Genomic DNA, 13,891 nt, shown 5'->3' with positions numbered 1-13,891 from the left:
CTTGTTCGTTATGATTTATATATAGAATTAGTGCGTATACACTTCAGGAACGGTACAATAATAATTACAGACTGTTCAATATTAGGATACTAGTTAATCAATCACTTTTGCTGTTATTAGAAACACGTAGTGTAAAATGAGAGACACCACAGGCCACAAGCATGGAAGCAGGATTATAAACAGATAGAGATAACTGACAAATATGTTACAGTACCAAAAGACAGAAAGGTCGGCAGCATTGTTGTACATCGGTACAGTGCATCAGATTTCTTCAACTCGACATTATCGTTATCATCTACTTTAGCTCTAGTCACAGACACATTCAAGGCATATTTACATGAGGTTTACGCTGGTATGGTTCCGATTTCGTTGCTGATTAACGAGAGAGCTCAGTTTCAATACTTTTGGCCTGTTGTGTGCATACGGTCTCAAAGCAAAAATGCCCAAAACATAACATACAGTAATTTTTGCATAATGTGCAATTGCAGAACCCGAAAATCTTATTTGTTTGTTTATTTATTTATTTATTTATTTGTTTATTTATTTATTTATTTATTTATTATTTTATTTGGGGGTGGGGGTGTTTCCAAGTTAATTTGTAAACACTGTCTTTGATATAAATATTACTGCTATACATATTCATGGAATTGGATGCAAAGTTGTGTTTTAATCATTTTAGTACACAATGTAAAAACATTTAAAAAGCCATCCAAGACAGAGTGTTAATCTACCTGTTTCTGACATTTGATATAAAAGAATAAATTAGACAAGTGGCAGTTAAAAATATGTGCTTATTATGTAACAAGGAATGCATTTAAAGTGAGCAGTGCAATAATTTACTTATTTATCGGTCGGCTTAAACGTCTTTTGGCGCGAAAGCTTCCATGTGTCTGTGATAAGTGTTCGTTTACCACAAAGAGGTCCCGGATCTCTGTCAAAACATGATCTACGCTATACGCAAAACGATATTACTCACACAAAAGCAGGACATCCCACGTTTACCTTCTTGCTTCTAATCAAGCATACAAAAATAAGAGCTTATCTACGTCAAAATATTTTCTGCCTTGCCTGCTTTTTAAAACGTGGAACGTCAGTGGTTTAAAAGGTCTGGTCGTCGTTACAGGAATCTGTCCGGTGACCGAATGCCTCGCAGATGTCGCAGTAGGGCCGTTCTCCTCCACGGCTACCGTGATGCGAGCTGTGAGGAGGTGAGTCAGGAGACTGCATTTGGGTGGGACAGTCTTCTGTATCGTGTAGGTCAAAATAGTCACAGATGTCACAGAAGACACGTGGCGGCGCTTTCTTCTTCTTCTTCTTGACCTCGCCCAAACTAAATATGAAAGTAAAAGTAATGTGATTGATTGACACCATTGTTAAAATCTAGTTCATAGAATTCATATATTGCATGTAGATCAGTAATGAAGACCCACCCGTCATTTTCATCGTTCCCATTGAACTCAGCCAAGGCCAATTTCTTCAGCTTCACCTTCAGCTCCTCATTCTTTCTCTGAAGATCGACGATGACCGAGTTGAGGAAGTTGATCTGATTGACAAAACAAACAGCTATTAAAACAATATTCATTGTGGGAAAAGTGTGAGCTCTGTGACTTATCCGGACCATGGTTGTTGGTACCAGATGGGCTGCTTTTATCATTTCAGAAATTCTTGTAAAAAATAAACCTCTCCATAAGGGGGCGCTACTAGTCAATTAGTGTTTGTATCAATCACTGGTAAAGCAGATGAAGCTGGAAATGAAGCTATATAAAGCTTCAAACTTTCTAAAAACCTCAAACACATCCTGTGTGATCACAGGCTCATGTCATTGCTTCACTACAACTGCTGTTTTGTAAAATCTCTCAATTTATGAAAAACGTTTTTGAGCTCATTAACTAAATGCCTACAGCTAAATCTCTCTCATTACAGACACAGAGCTGTCAGTATCCTAATAACAAAAACTTCCTTTACTGTGTTTGTTTTACTCTCTTAATATAATATGCTAATAAAAGCAGAACAACTTCCTCATTTGAGCAATGATGTATTGAACAAACATCAGAAGCCAAAAACAAGAACATTTCTTGTTTACCTGTCCTTCAGCGAACTCCTTCTCTTCTCTAAGCTGGCTTATAGCTGCATCACCTGCACAGAAGCACATAATACACATTATAAACCAAACCACGATGACACCGGTGCAGATATAGTTATAAAACATACCCGGTATGCTATCTTACCTGAGGAATTCTCTTCCTGGTCCTCATTCTGTTTGCCCTCCAGCTTCTGTTCGAGACTGTGCACTCTGCTCTGGAGCTTCACCTTGTCCCGCTCCAGAGAGTCCACCGCAGCCTGCAGCGTTTTAGCCACAGCGTTCTCTCCACGCAGCACTGCAATCTGACACATCGGTGTTCTTAGTTCATACCTCCACTACACCGACTACGACAGTAATTAAACCACAGTCGTGTATAGCAGACACAGGCTTTGTAGAGTCTGAATCGTTACTCAAAGTTACTCACCTCATTTCTTAACGCTTCTAATTGTTTGTCCTTATCGGATATCAAAGAGTTGAAGTTTTCCCTAAAAGTGAACACAGTTTCAGCAAAAAGACAAATTATCTACATAAATATGCACAGGAACAAGTAGTAGTAATCTTCACTCGGAATATTTTCTGCAAACAAAACCACACAGGGAGAAACTTTCCAACGACCCGCATGTTCTCCAGAACATACTGTGAATCCTGATATAGCACAGAGCTTATTTTAGGTGATCTCTCCAAGGAATACAGTAGAGTGTTTTTAGCTTCGCCTTCACTGGCCCTCATTTCCCACATGCCTTAATAAAGCTGCTCTCCACTCCTGTTCTGGCATTTTCGACCACTTCTCACTGGGTGTCAGAACATTTTAAGCGGATACGATGCAAGTATTACTTGTATTTGATGCAGCTGGATCGATTTGCTGATCTGAATCAGTGACCCTGCGACTCGTGGAAGATGAAACAGTTTTAACTTTAATATTACAGTTGAAATATTTCATTTCATTTGTTTAGAGAACTCCATTAGAAGTGTACGTTTTTACTCTGGCGTTCAAGACGAAGCTGAAGGGACTTAAAATATCAGTCTCAGGAAATAACTGTGTAATTACAGCCGGGTGGAGTGAAACTGCGTCAGAGCAACTCTCACCTCTCTCTAATCTCCGACTGGTTGTCTGGAGTCGGATGCTCACTACTGAGCTGCAAAACAAGAAAAGCGCACTATTAAATCTCCATACGCTAATGATGAGTTCTGAGAAAGTCGTAGACACTTTGTAGTAGATGCTGCTCATGTCTCACCTTCTGGCTGCTGCCTAGCTTCTGAAACAACTTCCCATTTTCTTCCTGAAGGGCCACAAGCCTCATTGACTTCTGACTGGCTTCCAGATTCAGCTCCTCACTGCAAGGTGAGAAAGTATCCTCTCATAAACAGTAGCACTCTCCATCACCATAATCCTTACAGCAACTAAAAAAACTTTTAAACAAATGACGTGGGTTCCTTGAATGTGGCTTTGTGCTTTTTAAAGACCTATAAGTTCTTGTCTCAATGGAAAATGGCTTGTGGGTAAATTCCCACAAAAAAACAGAACGAAAACCCTTTAAAGGTAAATCTCATGATTTAAACCTGACTCCATTCAGTGTGGTATAATAAATGAAAGATGGTGTAGTCGACTGTCTTCTTTTCCCTTTTTTTGCTTTCCTCTTTTTACTTTCATTCAGTGACATGCAAACACACAGTCAAAAATAAGGACCCATAAAGATTTTGACTAGATAAAGACTCACATTTCTTTGCACAGGCTTCCAATGCGCTGGTTCTCAGAACTGAGCTGCTGCTTGCACACACTAAGTTCCCCCTGATACTTGGAGTTTTGCTGCTTCAGGGTTTCAAGCTGGAAAAGTGGAGATATTAGACACATATTCTCTAAATCAATCTCGTTGATCTCTGATCAAATATTATAATTAGCAAAGTGGATATTCACTTTAATCTCTTATTCTCAATTCAGTCCAACTGCATCTGTCTATATCACGTAGGAACAAATAGCCTATAGAAAATCAGTATAACCAAACTCAACATTTTTTTTTTTTTAATTTTTAATAAGAAGCTTTTTTTAATGACAACAATTCAGTAATTAAAGCTGACAGCCACAATCGGTATCACATACAAGCATTTTCAAACCTGTTTATCCAGAACCGAAACACACCATGCCCTCCATATACCCTGAATGGTAGGTTTACTCTACACTGAGACTAGAAATACAGTACCTGGAAATGAGAGGTATACATGCCTCCTGAGTAGCTCTGCTGCAAAGCTGCTACATCCATGGCTGTGTAGCCTTAAAACCTTTTTATGCAGACAAACCAGCAAGATCAATAATGCATTGCCAAAGACCCCCTGCAGAGTGACAGTGAAAGAGCACGCGAGAGCAGCTTACACAGCATGCACACGTTCTGGAGATGCTGCCGTCCTCAGCACTCACATTCACACCCTCTCCGACATGTTCCACAAGACAGCTTCAATACGTAAGCACAGCCAAGCTCCTCCCTCTCCCTGTCTCTTTGTGCCTTGCTGTCTCTCTCTTAGCACTACCCCCCTCCATATTCAATTTTTTCCTCCATTTCCATCCCACATTCCCCACCAATCCGGTCCATTTATCCATTCACCGCCTTCACGACTGTCGCTAGGCATCCTGCATCCAGCACCTGTTCTCTCTGCATCCATGTTTTTTCTCAGCTCTGCCAATTGTCTGACTGTAGATACTGATTCACAAAATCTGTCACATTACGCACATTTAGCATCACAATGATGCTACAACCCACAGACTGCCCTTTCTAACGGAATAAGGATTTTCATAGGATTTGTGAGGCAAATAGTTCTGACTAATCTGAAATCTAAAATTGCCTGTTTCTATTTCTTTTAAAGGAAATTTAATACAGAAGGGAAAAATCAAATCTTGAAGATTAACATTGCACAAATAGGTGAATGAGTGCAGCTTTCGTCGCCTGATGTTCAGCCAAGTGGAGCAAGGCAGCCAGCCACCAAGCTCACAGAAACATGTGCATGATTACATCATGTGTGGAAAAGTGCTAACACAGACTGACAGAGTGAGAGAGTAAGACAGACAAAGCTATGATTAAAAAGCTCACAGTTCACAGTGCAAGATTTTATTTTTATTTTTTTTTGCTGTATGAGCAGCTATGGCACATTTTTCTAATGTTTTCAATGTACTGTTACTTTTCAACAATGGACATTCGAAATGTATGTCTATCAGGCTGCTCTTATGTATTTTAGTTTGGTAGTAAAAGTTTTATAGCCATACAGAAAAAAAGATATGGAGATCTAAAAAAAAGAAAAAATAAGAGCATTATGCTTAATGTGTTTAATGGCCCTACAGACACCGCAGAACCCTGAATGCTAATGTCCTTTTAGTGTCCTTGCAGTAATTACATAAGCTCACATGCTACCACATGCTGTGCATAAAGCTTTAAGGCAAACCACACACAAGTTGGGTAACAGCTGCATCATGATGTCAGTCCGTTAGATTTATTTTACGGTTCATTCAACATCATACCTGGAACATGTGCACACTTCATACCTGGGGCCAATTAAGAGTCATAGATTTATCTACCAGCATGTTTCTGGGAGGGGGAAGAAAACCGAAGAACCAAGAGTACATACAAAAAAGGAGACAATTGATGTGACATTAGGTTCAAACACGAGGCCTGAAAGCTGTGACAGGACAACTCTTCTTTTCACTTGAGATAAACGATTGCACAAGATGAACCATTCCAGATGAGCAATGATATATCAATAGCTCATAAGTCAAGCAAAATGATTTGATACATCACTTCAAATCTCCACCTTCTGCAAGAACAATTACTCTCTGACTTTAAGGCCACAAAGTCTAGTCAGCAATTATTTCCCAGAAGGTCAACCTCACAAGAACCCATTCAGAAAAAGTCAAGCTTCCTCACCTCCTGGTGCAGCTGCTGATTTCTTTGTTTTAGTTGTTCCAAAGCGTCTGCAGACTGGATATTCTGGGAATTAGGTATTAGGAATTAGGAAAAACATTAGGTTAAAATAACAGCACTGAGGCTTTCTGACATAAAAAAAAACATGTTTACAACTTTTAATTTATGGTCTCTGGTGATCTTTCTTATTGTCACTGTGCATCTCACATTCCATAAGAATGGAAGGCTTGGAGAAAGACAATGGGAGGAAGTACTCTTTAGCTTGTACAAAGATGCCACTGTTTGTCAAAGCATTGCAATGTCTTTCTCTGTGACTGGGATGCATGGGGAGCTATGCTGCTTGGTCACCTTTACCACACTGGTACTTGCTGCCTCTCCCTTGATTCTCTCACTAATCAAAGCTTCACCCACTGACTTGACTTGAGAACAGGCTTCACGCTTTTGTCTTGATCTTAGTCTGAAGAGTTTTTGAGGCTTATGCATTTATTTATTGCCATGTCACACTAAAGGCTATATTACCTGTCCTGTTGTACATCTCTAGTTACTTTATCTGATTCCTTTCTGAAGTTTCACGTAGCTCAATATTGTAATACCAGGTTGGTGTGAATGAACAATTATGTCTGCATTTATGTTTGTTACCATGACACCCCTGATGATACCCCTGCTGCTCTACAATGGACAACCAGTTAAATGGTTAACCAGCAAGCTATGTATTTACAGACTCAATTTCTAAAAGGGAGTTGGAGCGATATAATTTTCGGAGAAAGCCGTTTTTTCCCCACTAATTTCTTCATGCCTGCAGAACAGAGAGATTCCCTCCAAGTGAGGTATGCACTGCCAAGTAGGAAATTCAGTCAGTGTAATTCTGTAGACCTGATCCCATGGGAATTTTAACATAGTTTACCAGAAGAAAGTTGCACAGGAATTTTCCATGCTTATTTTTTGCTTATTTAAGTGAAAATGACAAACATATTTGAAATGGTGGAAGTGGTTGTTTAGTGATGTTGGACTATTCACCAGAGAGTCACGAGTTTAAATCCCAGAGTCACCATCTCAGCTGTATAAATAAGGTCAATATAAGTCGCTCCGATTAAGGGCTATAAATGGCAAGTGCTATAAATGTAAATGTAGATACTGAATCAGCATGTAGCACTGAAAACTTTTTGCTTGTTTGCCTATGCACAAGCTATAAAAATAATCCCCATAGATGTCATCCTTCATTAACTGCACTTATTCTTTAATAAATTCTTCATCACTGAGCTAGATCTGTTCTGTATTTTTAAGCTCGGCCCCTCACCTGGGTTTTGTCCTTGAACATCTGCAGCTCAACCACCTTCTGCTCCAGCTCTGCAGTCCTTTCCTTCACTTTTCTCAGCTCCTGCTCTGCTCTGCCTAGTTTCTCCTGCAGCTCCGTCTCCCGCTGTTCGCGCTCCTCATTACGCTGCTGCTCCTGCTGTTGCCTGGAGGCTGTCTCCTCCTCCAGCTTCTGCCTTTCACTGTGCATTTGCTCCAGTTGTTCCTTGTCTGCCTGCATGCTTTTCTGCATTTCTACAAGCAGAAGGATAATCACTCATATCAGCATAGACACTCTTCACTCAAACAAACATCTATAATGCAAATACAGACTAATGGGATGCTATTCTACTGCTATATTGTGTTCTTCACCTTGCTATGTATATGCAGCAATGCAAAAGAATAATACAAAGGTTCAACAACATCCAGATGTTTATACAAGCCATGGATGTGATTTTTTTTACCTTGTAAGGAGAGTGCAATTTTTTTTCTTTCTTCAGCTTCTGTATCAAGTTTTTTTTTCTGTGATAATGAAATACAAATGAGCATAAGCTAATGGAGCCATTTAAGATTTGGGTGCTTGACTGTTCTATATCACTTCACACAGTAAAATACATTATAAATACATTATTGACACAGCACATAATTTAACACGCTTAAAGTTTAAAAAACCCGCAGTCCACGATATGGTGAATGTTTCTGTAATGTGACATTTGATTCATTTCTAAAAAGAGTCTCTGTTGTCAGAAAGCAGTCAGAAATATGTTTTCCAGCGTTAGTGAGTCGGGACAGGACGAAGGATTTGTGCTGTGCGGATTCTCATCTGTGCTTATTATGAACTTCCAGAGAAAGTAAAATATGTTTAAAAGTGTGACTCTATATAGCTGCTATAACATAAGTGATAACACAAACTTGTCTTGTGGAAGTTCCTTAACATGATAATTTTGTGATACTCCTTAAAGGTAACTATAAATGGTTAATAATATATTTTATAAAAAAATGGTATCAAATCAGCTGTAAAGAATGGTATATTTATATAGAGCAAATAAACATCATACCAGATCCTCCTGTTGATTTTGAAGGGAGGCGTTCTCCTGATGAGAGGAACTGAGTCTCTGCTGAAGGAGCAATATCTCCTTCTGTCTCGCCTCCAACTCATTGCTCAGCTCCCTAACCTGTGAGGATAAAGAGAGCACAATCTGTTCATGCACTGTATAAGTATTAATATAAACTGAATAAGTTATAAAATGTTCCTCAGCCACTTCTACTGATAATTTAGTTCACCCAATGTATTTATTATATATTGGTTCACTCAAAGTATTTAAGAAAAACAGAACTATGTATTTAAATATAATACTTTTTAACACTATATACTGGCTCTTGTATGATAAAAAAAAAGATGTTTAAAATTTACAGATGCAGTGAAACAAAGGCTCAGACCTTTTTGTCCTGTAATGGAGGTGAGCCTGATCCAGCTTCTGCTCGCTGAGATCGCAGGCGTAGCTGCAACTCTGACACTTCCTTCTCCAACTCCATGATCCGGGACCTCTCAGATACTGTGGCCACCTACAACACGAGACACACTGCCATTACCTACTGATTACCCACAGCAGCACATAAACAGACACACATCATAACACCTTTATTAGCAGGCATAACTAATTTTCTGAACAGATAACTAGTATTTCTAAAAAAGCAAAAAGCTGTTGATGTTGATCATCTTGTTAATGAAAACTCCAAACCTACCTCTCTGCATCATGCAAAAAAAGGCAAAAGTGTCAGAAATACGCGACATTGACTCAAGCCCCGAGAGACCATTCGTGCAGCCTTACTCATCAAGACGCCGGCCTTATTTGATAATGTAAGACTGAATTACCCTAGTATCCTCTAACTCCCTCTGGAGTTTATCAGCTTTGGTCTTTTCAAAGAGAAGGCTCTGTTCAAGCTCCTTAATGTGGGCATGCTCCAGTTTGGTCTGCGTCTGTTAGTAGAAAGAGGAGAGCAGAAAGAGAACAGCGGTGCTGCAGTCACATGCAAGCCTAACGCCGAGTATGAAAAGCCTCACGCAAGCCTTGACATCATCCAGTGTCGATGAATGAGGACAAAGAGAGTAGTGGCACAAGAGCTGCGTGTGTGGCAGCTGGACACAACGGAAGAAGACGAGAATGGCAACAAGGGCATTGCAGAAAAAAAACAAGGATCGGAGAAACCAAAACACAAGGAACTCAAGGATGAGTAAGAAACTCATGGGAGCAAACAAATGATTGAAAGGATAAAAACATGAACAAGATGTTAAATGAGAAGTTGAATGAGAAGTGAATGACAGTACACATTTCTTTGAAATAACAATTTAGTATAAATCATAGCATATGTGAGCATAAACAGAAAGCGGAGTTATGTAAAAGCAAAATATCTGTATTAAATACATGAATACACATCTATAAATGAATACAGATTAAAATAATGCTTTAGATAGGAAGACGTAATAAGAACCTGAACATGCTCAGAGCAAGAGCTAAAACGGACTGCAAAAAATGATTCAAATCAAAAAGAAATTGAATTTAATAGTATTGAAGATTTCTTGACAATATGAATGACATGCAATTAATGAAAAACTTATCTTATATATGTATTGCTTAATAGAGTGGCTTGTTCCTACTATGGAAACTGAGATCATCAGTGTATCACTTTACCTCTAAGTCACCTTTGGTAATATAAGCTTCTTCTACACGGAATTGAAGATCTTCTACCTTCCTGAATAACAGACCAAAGAACTTTCCATTAGTATTAACTTGTTGCGGAAAAAAAACAAACCCTCTTATATCTCATACTTTCATACTGTATGATAAACTTTACCTTTTTTCCTCTTCGAGCTGATTTAACAACTCCACTTTTTCCCTGTCTGCCGTCTCCACAAGCCTGCGTAGCTGGTCTAGTTTTGCCTCCATTTCAAGAACATACTTGTGACACAAGCACATATAGGAATGTTTAAAATATGCAGATTTAATTGAAAATCACAGAAATATGTATATACCACAATGCAGCATCATGAGCATAAACACTCAGCTGACCTGCTCCTGGCCTTTTCTGAGCAAGGCCAACTCCTGCTGCACCTCTCCAGCATGGCAGGTTGCCTTGGCCACTTCTGTTCTCTCTAGATCCCTCTCAGCCAGGAGTTGTTCAATGTGCTGCTGTTTCTCCTTCAGAGCCTCCAGCAAGGCTGTGGTCCCAGAGATCTTTCTTGCATAGCGAGATGAGGTCTCCGTCAGCTAGGAAATGAGAAAGACCAAAAAAAAACTTTGATGGCAGGATTCAAGTTGCATACAAATCTCACTAAACGTTCAGTGTAACCAACATAAATGTATGTATGAGATAGAAGGATTCACCAGGCCTGCGCGACTGGGTTTGCCCCCTACAGAAGAAGTGACTGAGCTCAGTGAGCTGACTGAAGAGGCGCTGGGGCTATGCTGTAGAGTTGAATGGCGCCTTGAGCTTTTGGCTTTGGTGGTAGACGGGAAGCCAATGCGAGTCACTTTATGTGTTGGAGCAAACAGTCCGTACTTTGGTAGACACTGAAAATACCTAAAAGAGATGGAAAAAAATAGTTATAGAATTCTATAAATAATAGAATGCACACTTATGTTGGTAAGTATGTGGTCGTACCTGGAACCAGCCACTGCGCCATCATTCTTCCCAAGAGGCTCATCAAGCTCCACCCCACACCATTCACCTTTAGCAAAATCAGTCTCACCCAGAAATCGCACAACACCTGCCTTCGTTCCCCCAATCTGTGATTAAGAATGCGACAGAAGTGGTATGTATCCAAACACCTTAAGAATGATTCATTGTTGTTAGTAAGTATAAAGCTGTGCACAGCATGGAGATAGCTGTGAGATCTTGAAAGTGGTTTGCATCACTGTTCAGCTACAGTGAGAGAAGAACAGTGCCATCCTTCCCATCTGGCCACAAATAGCAGTGAGATCACCATGATCCTCTGAGCTCTTTGGCAGAACCCACAGCAGTTTAACTGGGGAAGTTCCAGCCACTTCCAACTTTTAAATAAGCCATAAATATGTATAATCTTTTTAAATATAGACATAAATGAAAGCAGTACTAGACAGAGTAACAAAGAGAGCGTTAGTCTTCATGTCCCTCAATCATTCTACAAGAACAGGTCCATTGTCACCCACATAAAAGCATTTTATGTTTCCTAAACTCTAAAAATGTCATGATGAATCACAACTGCGGAGGTAGGCACCAGCACAAATACAGCAGTGAAGCCCTGTTTGCTGACACCAGCGAGAGTTTAAATTTTACAGGAAGGAAAAAGGTGAAAGAAGGGGATTCTTGGAGATTTGTCACTTGAAATTCTTTTTCAACCTACAGTTTGCCACATAAATCTAACTCTGAAAGCCTGTTATTCTTGCAATGATGATGTAAGGTGCCAAAAATTCCAGTTGTCCATTTTCTTTTTGGATGCCGAAAAAGAAACCTGAAATATTTCTTTATCTAAGATGTCCTTTTTTAACAAACAATTTAGCAATACTGTTTCAAAATTCTCTAAGCATTTATTCCAAAGATACAATATACTCAGGCCCTTATATAAATATTATTTATATACATGCTCACCAGTACACGATCGCCTAGCTTCAGCTCCCGTTTTCCCTTCATGGTCGAATCTGTCTCAGACAGGTTAGAGACAGAACCACTGGCCGCTGTGGCCAGGTTTGTTGAGGTCTTCGTTGCGGTAGCTGCTTGACCTTCATCGGCAGCAGCATTTGGAATGACAGCAGAAGAAACCTGGTTGGTGGTGGATGGTGCACCATTGGCCTCACACTCCGGAAGAGGAGTCCGGGACAGTTTGGAAGGCCGGGTGAAGATGCCTCGCAAATCCTCGCACTGGAAGTAGCGCACTCCTGTGACAGAGCCATCGTTCTTTCCTATAGGCTCATCCAAAACAATGCCTGCCCACTGGCCTGGTGCAAACTGGGTTCCACCAACAAACTGAACATATCCTGGCTTATTACCGTTCACCCATACACGTTCACCGACAGTAAACTCTGCTGCTGAATCATTACCAACTGGAGATTTGGCTGCAAATAAATACACAAGATATTAGTTCAGGACCAAATCCATATGTTAGATCACATCAGCTACTAATGACACCTGTAATATTTTCTTACCTGTGGGAGGGGAGGTTTTGGTTGGTACAGAGCTAGGCCTACTGATCTTAGTAGGTGGTTTGAGACCACTTGGCTTCCCTGTACTCATGTTTTCTCACTCTGTGCATGTAAATACGTTGACCTTGCAGGGTAATGTTGGAAGTTAAACCTTTGCCTAATTTGAGAGATAATAGCCATAATTAGGATAAAACAGTCAAATCTAATATTTGTGTTTGTTTCGAATTGAGCTTGATTGCATTTGGAATTGAGTTGTGAACATGCAACAGTGCCATTGTTATATAAGCCAATAAAGTTTTATAGTAACACTTTTAGAAAGCTATAGGGGAAAAAACAATGCAAGATATAACAGGTAGACACTTTGGTTGCATGATATCAATTTCTGTCCCATGATAAATAAGTACATGTCAATTTCCTTTCTAAACCTCATAAACCCCTCTAACACTGTATATTAAAACAGTTTCAGAACCAAGAATCATTTAAAGACAGTTTATGTACAGTTTTTGTACATGTTCATTTCCAAAAGGAAAATGCAGAAGAATTTCCCAAAAACGTTTAGGGTTTATACTGAAAATGCCTTAAATATAATGTAAAATAATCGTTTTTATAATGTCGCATTTTATTTTCTCAATTTAAAAAAGTGACTAAGATAACGCTTAATTAATGTTAATAATTAATGTGATAATGTTAATTATCTCGTTCCTCTTAAAGAAGCTACAAACAAAAGCACACATCGTTCATTGCTCACTGGGGCCTTTAATAAACTAGACGACACGTAAATAGCGGCTCCCTTCTACACTCAAAACAGCTGACATCATGTGTTTACTGGTAGCCACTTCTACGTTTCGTCTTTGACTTGAAATACATTATTACTGTATAGTACTGACGTAGTACTGTAAACCCTGTGATACTTTCCTATTTTAATAATAGAGCTCGAAACTCATTTCCTCTAAGAACTTTGCTAGCTATCCGCGTTAACAAGAAAAAATGAGCTTCCTACGTGTCTCTTAACGGCGAAGAAAAATACAGCTAACTTCAATAGCCACGATATTTGTACATGTATAACACATTGGCTAGCGAGCTACTGCGATAAAAAAAAAAAAAAGAAAGAAAGAAAAGAAAAGCTAATGTCTTACCTTCTAAATCAAACACTACCCCACCCCAAGAAGTGAAGGAATGTTATGAGCCGCATCCCAAGGGTTTGTTCCGTTAGTTTTCACTCTCTCTCTCTCACACACACACACACACACACGGTTGGTAACAGAGGCTATGACACTAGCTAGCACTAGCAGTCAAGCTAGCCATCAGCTCTATCCTTTCACGCCCAAACCTGGCTAATCTAGCTAACTGGAATAATATGGCGCAGTAACTTTATTACAGGGACCAAGTTTCATAAAAGTAAGCACTTATAAATACATGAAATTTAGAAA

The 13,891-nt window shown here is 39.4% G+C and overlaps 1 protein-coding gene across 2 annotated transcripts; it reads right to left on the bottom strand.

The window, feature by feature from the left end:
- Positions 1 to 13,891, bottom strand: LOC113638433 (CAP-Gly domain-containing linker protein 1-like). 2 transcript variants are annotated; one of them, XM_027139625.2, is made up of 22 exons: positions 13,598 to 13,891; positions 12,465 to 12,618; positions 11,911 to 12,374; positions 10,945 to 11,069; positions 10,668 to 10,863; positions 10,353 to 10,550; positions 10,138 to 10,241; positions 9,975 to 10,035; positions 9,158 to 9,262; positions 8,722 to 8,847; positions 8,340 to 8,456; positions 7,746 to 7,803; positions 7,286 to 7,536; positions 5,992 to 6,054; positions 3,802 to 3,908; positions 3,319 to 3,418; positions 3,170 to 3,219; positions 2,508 to 2,568; positions 2,229 to 2,385; positions 2,084 to 2,136; positions 1,431 to 1,543; positions 1 to 1,330 (listed from the first exon to the last, which is right to left on the bottom strand). In XM_027139625.2, exons 2-22 carry the CDS (start codon positions 12,550 to 12,552, stop codon positions 1,099 to 1,101), a joined length of 2,829 nt encoding a protein of 942 aa, XP_026995426.1. In that variant the 5' UTR covers positions 12,553 to 12,618; positions 13,598 to 13,891; the 3' UTR covers positions 1 to 1,098. The 2 variants fall into 2 exon arrangements, with proteins under 2 accessions (XP_026995426.1, XP_047660568.1); XM_047804612.1 differs by lacking the exon at positions 9,158 to 9,262 and having other exon boundaries at positions 13,598 to 13,889.

The sequence above is a fragment of the Tachysurus fulvidraco genome, chromosome 20, assembly GCF_022655615.1.
Source record: "Tachysurus fulvidraco isolate hzauxx_2018 chromosome 20, HZAU_PFXX_2.0, whole genome shotgun sequence".
Lineage (NCBI taxonomy): Eukaryota > Metazoa > Chordata > Actinopteri > Siluriformes > Bagridae > Tachysurus > Tachysurus fulvidraco.
Note: the sequence above shows the minus strand (reverse complement) of the source record. Positions and strands in the feature narration are given on the sequence as shown.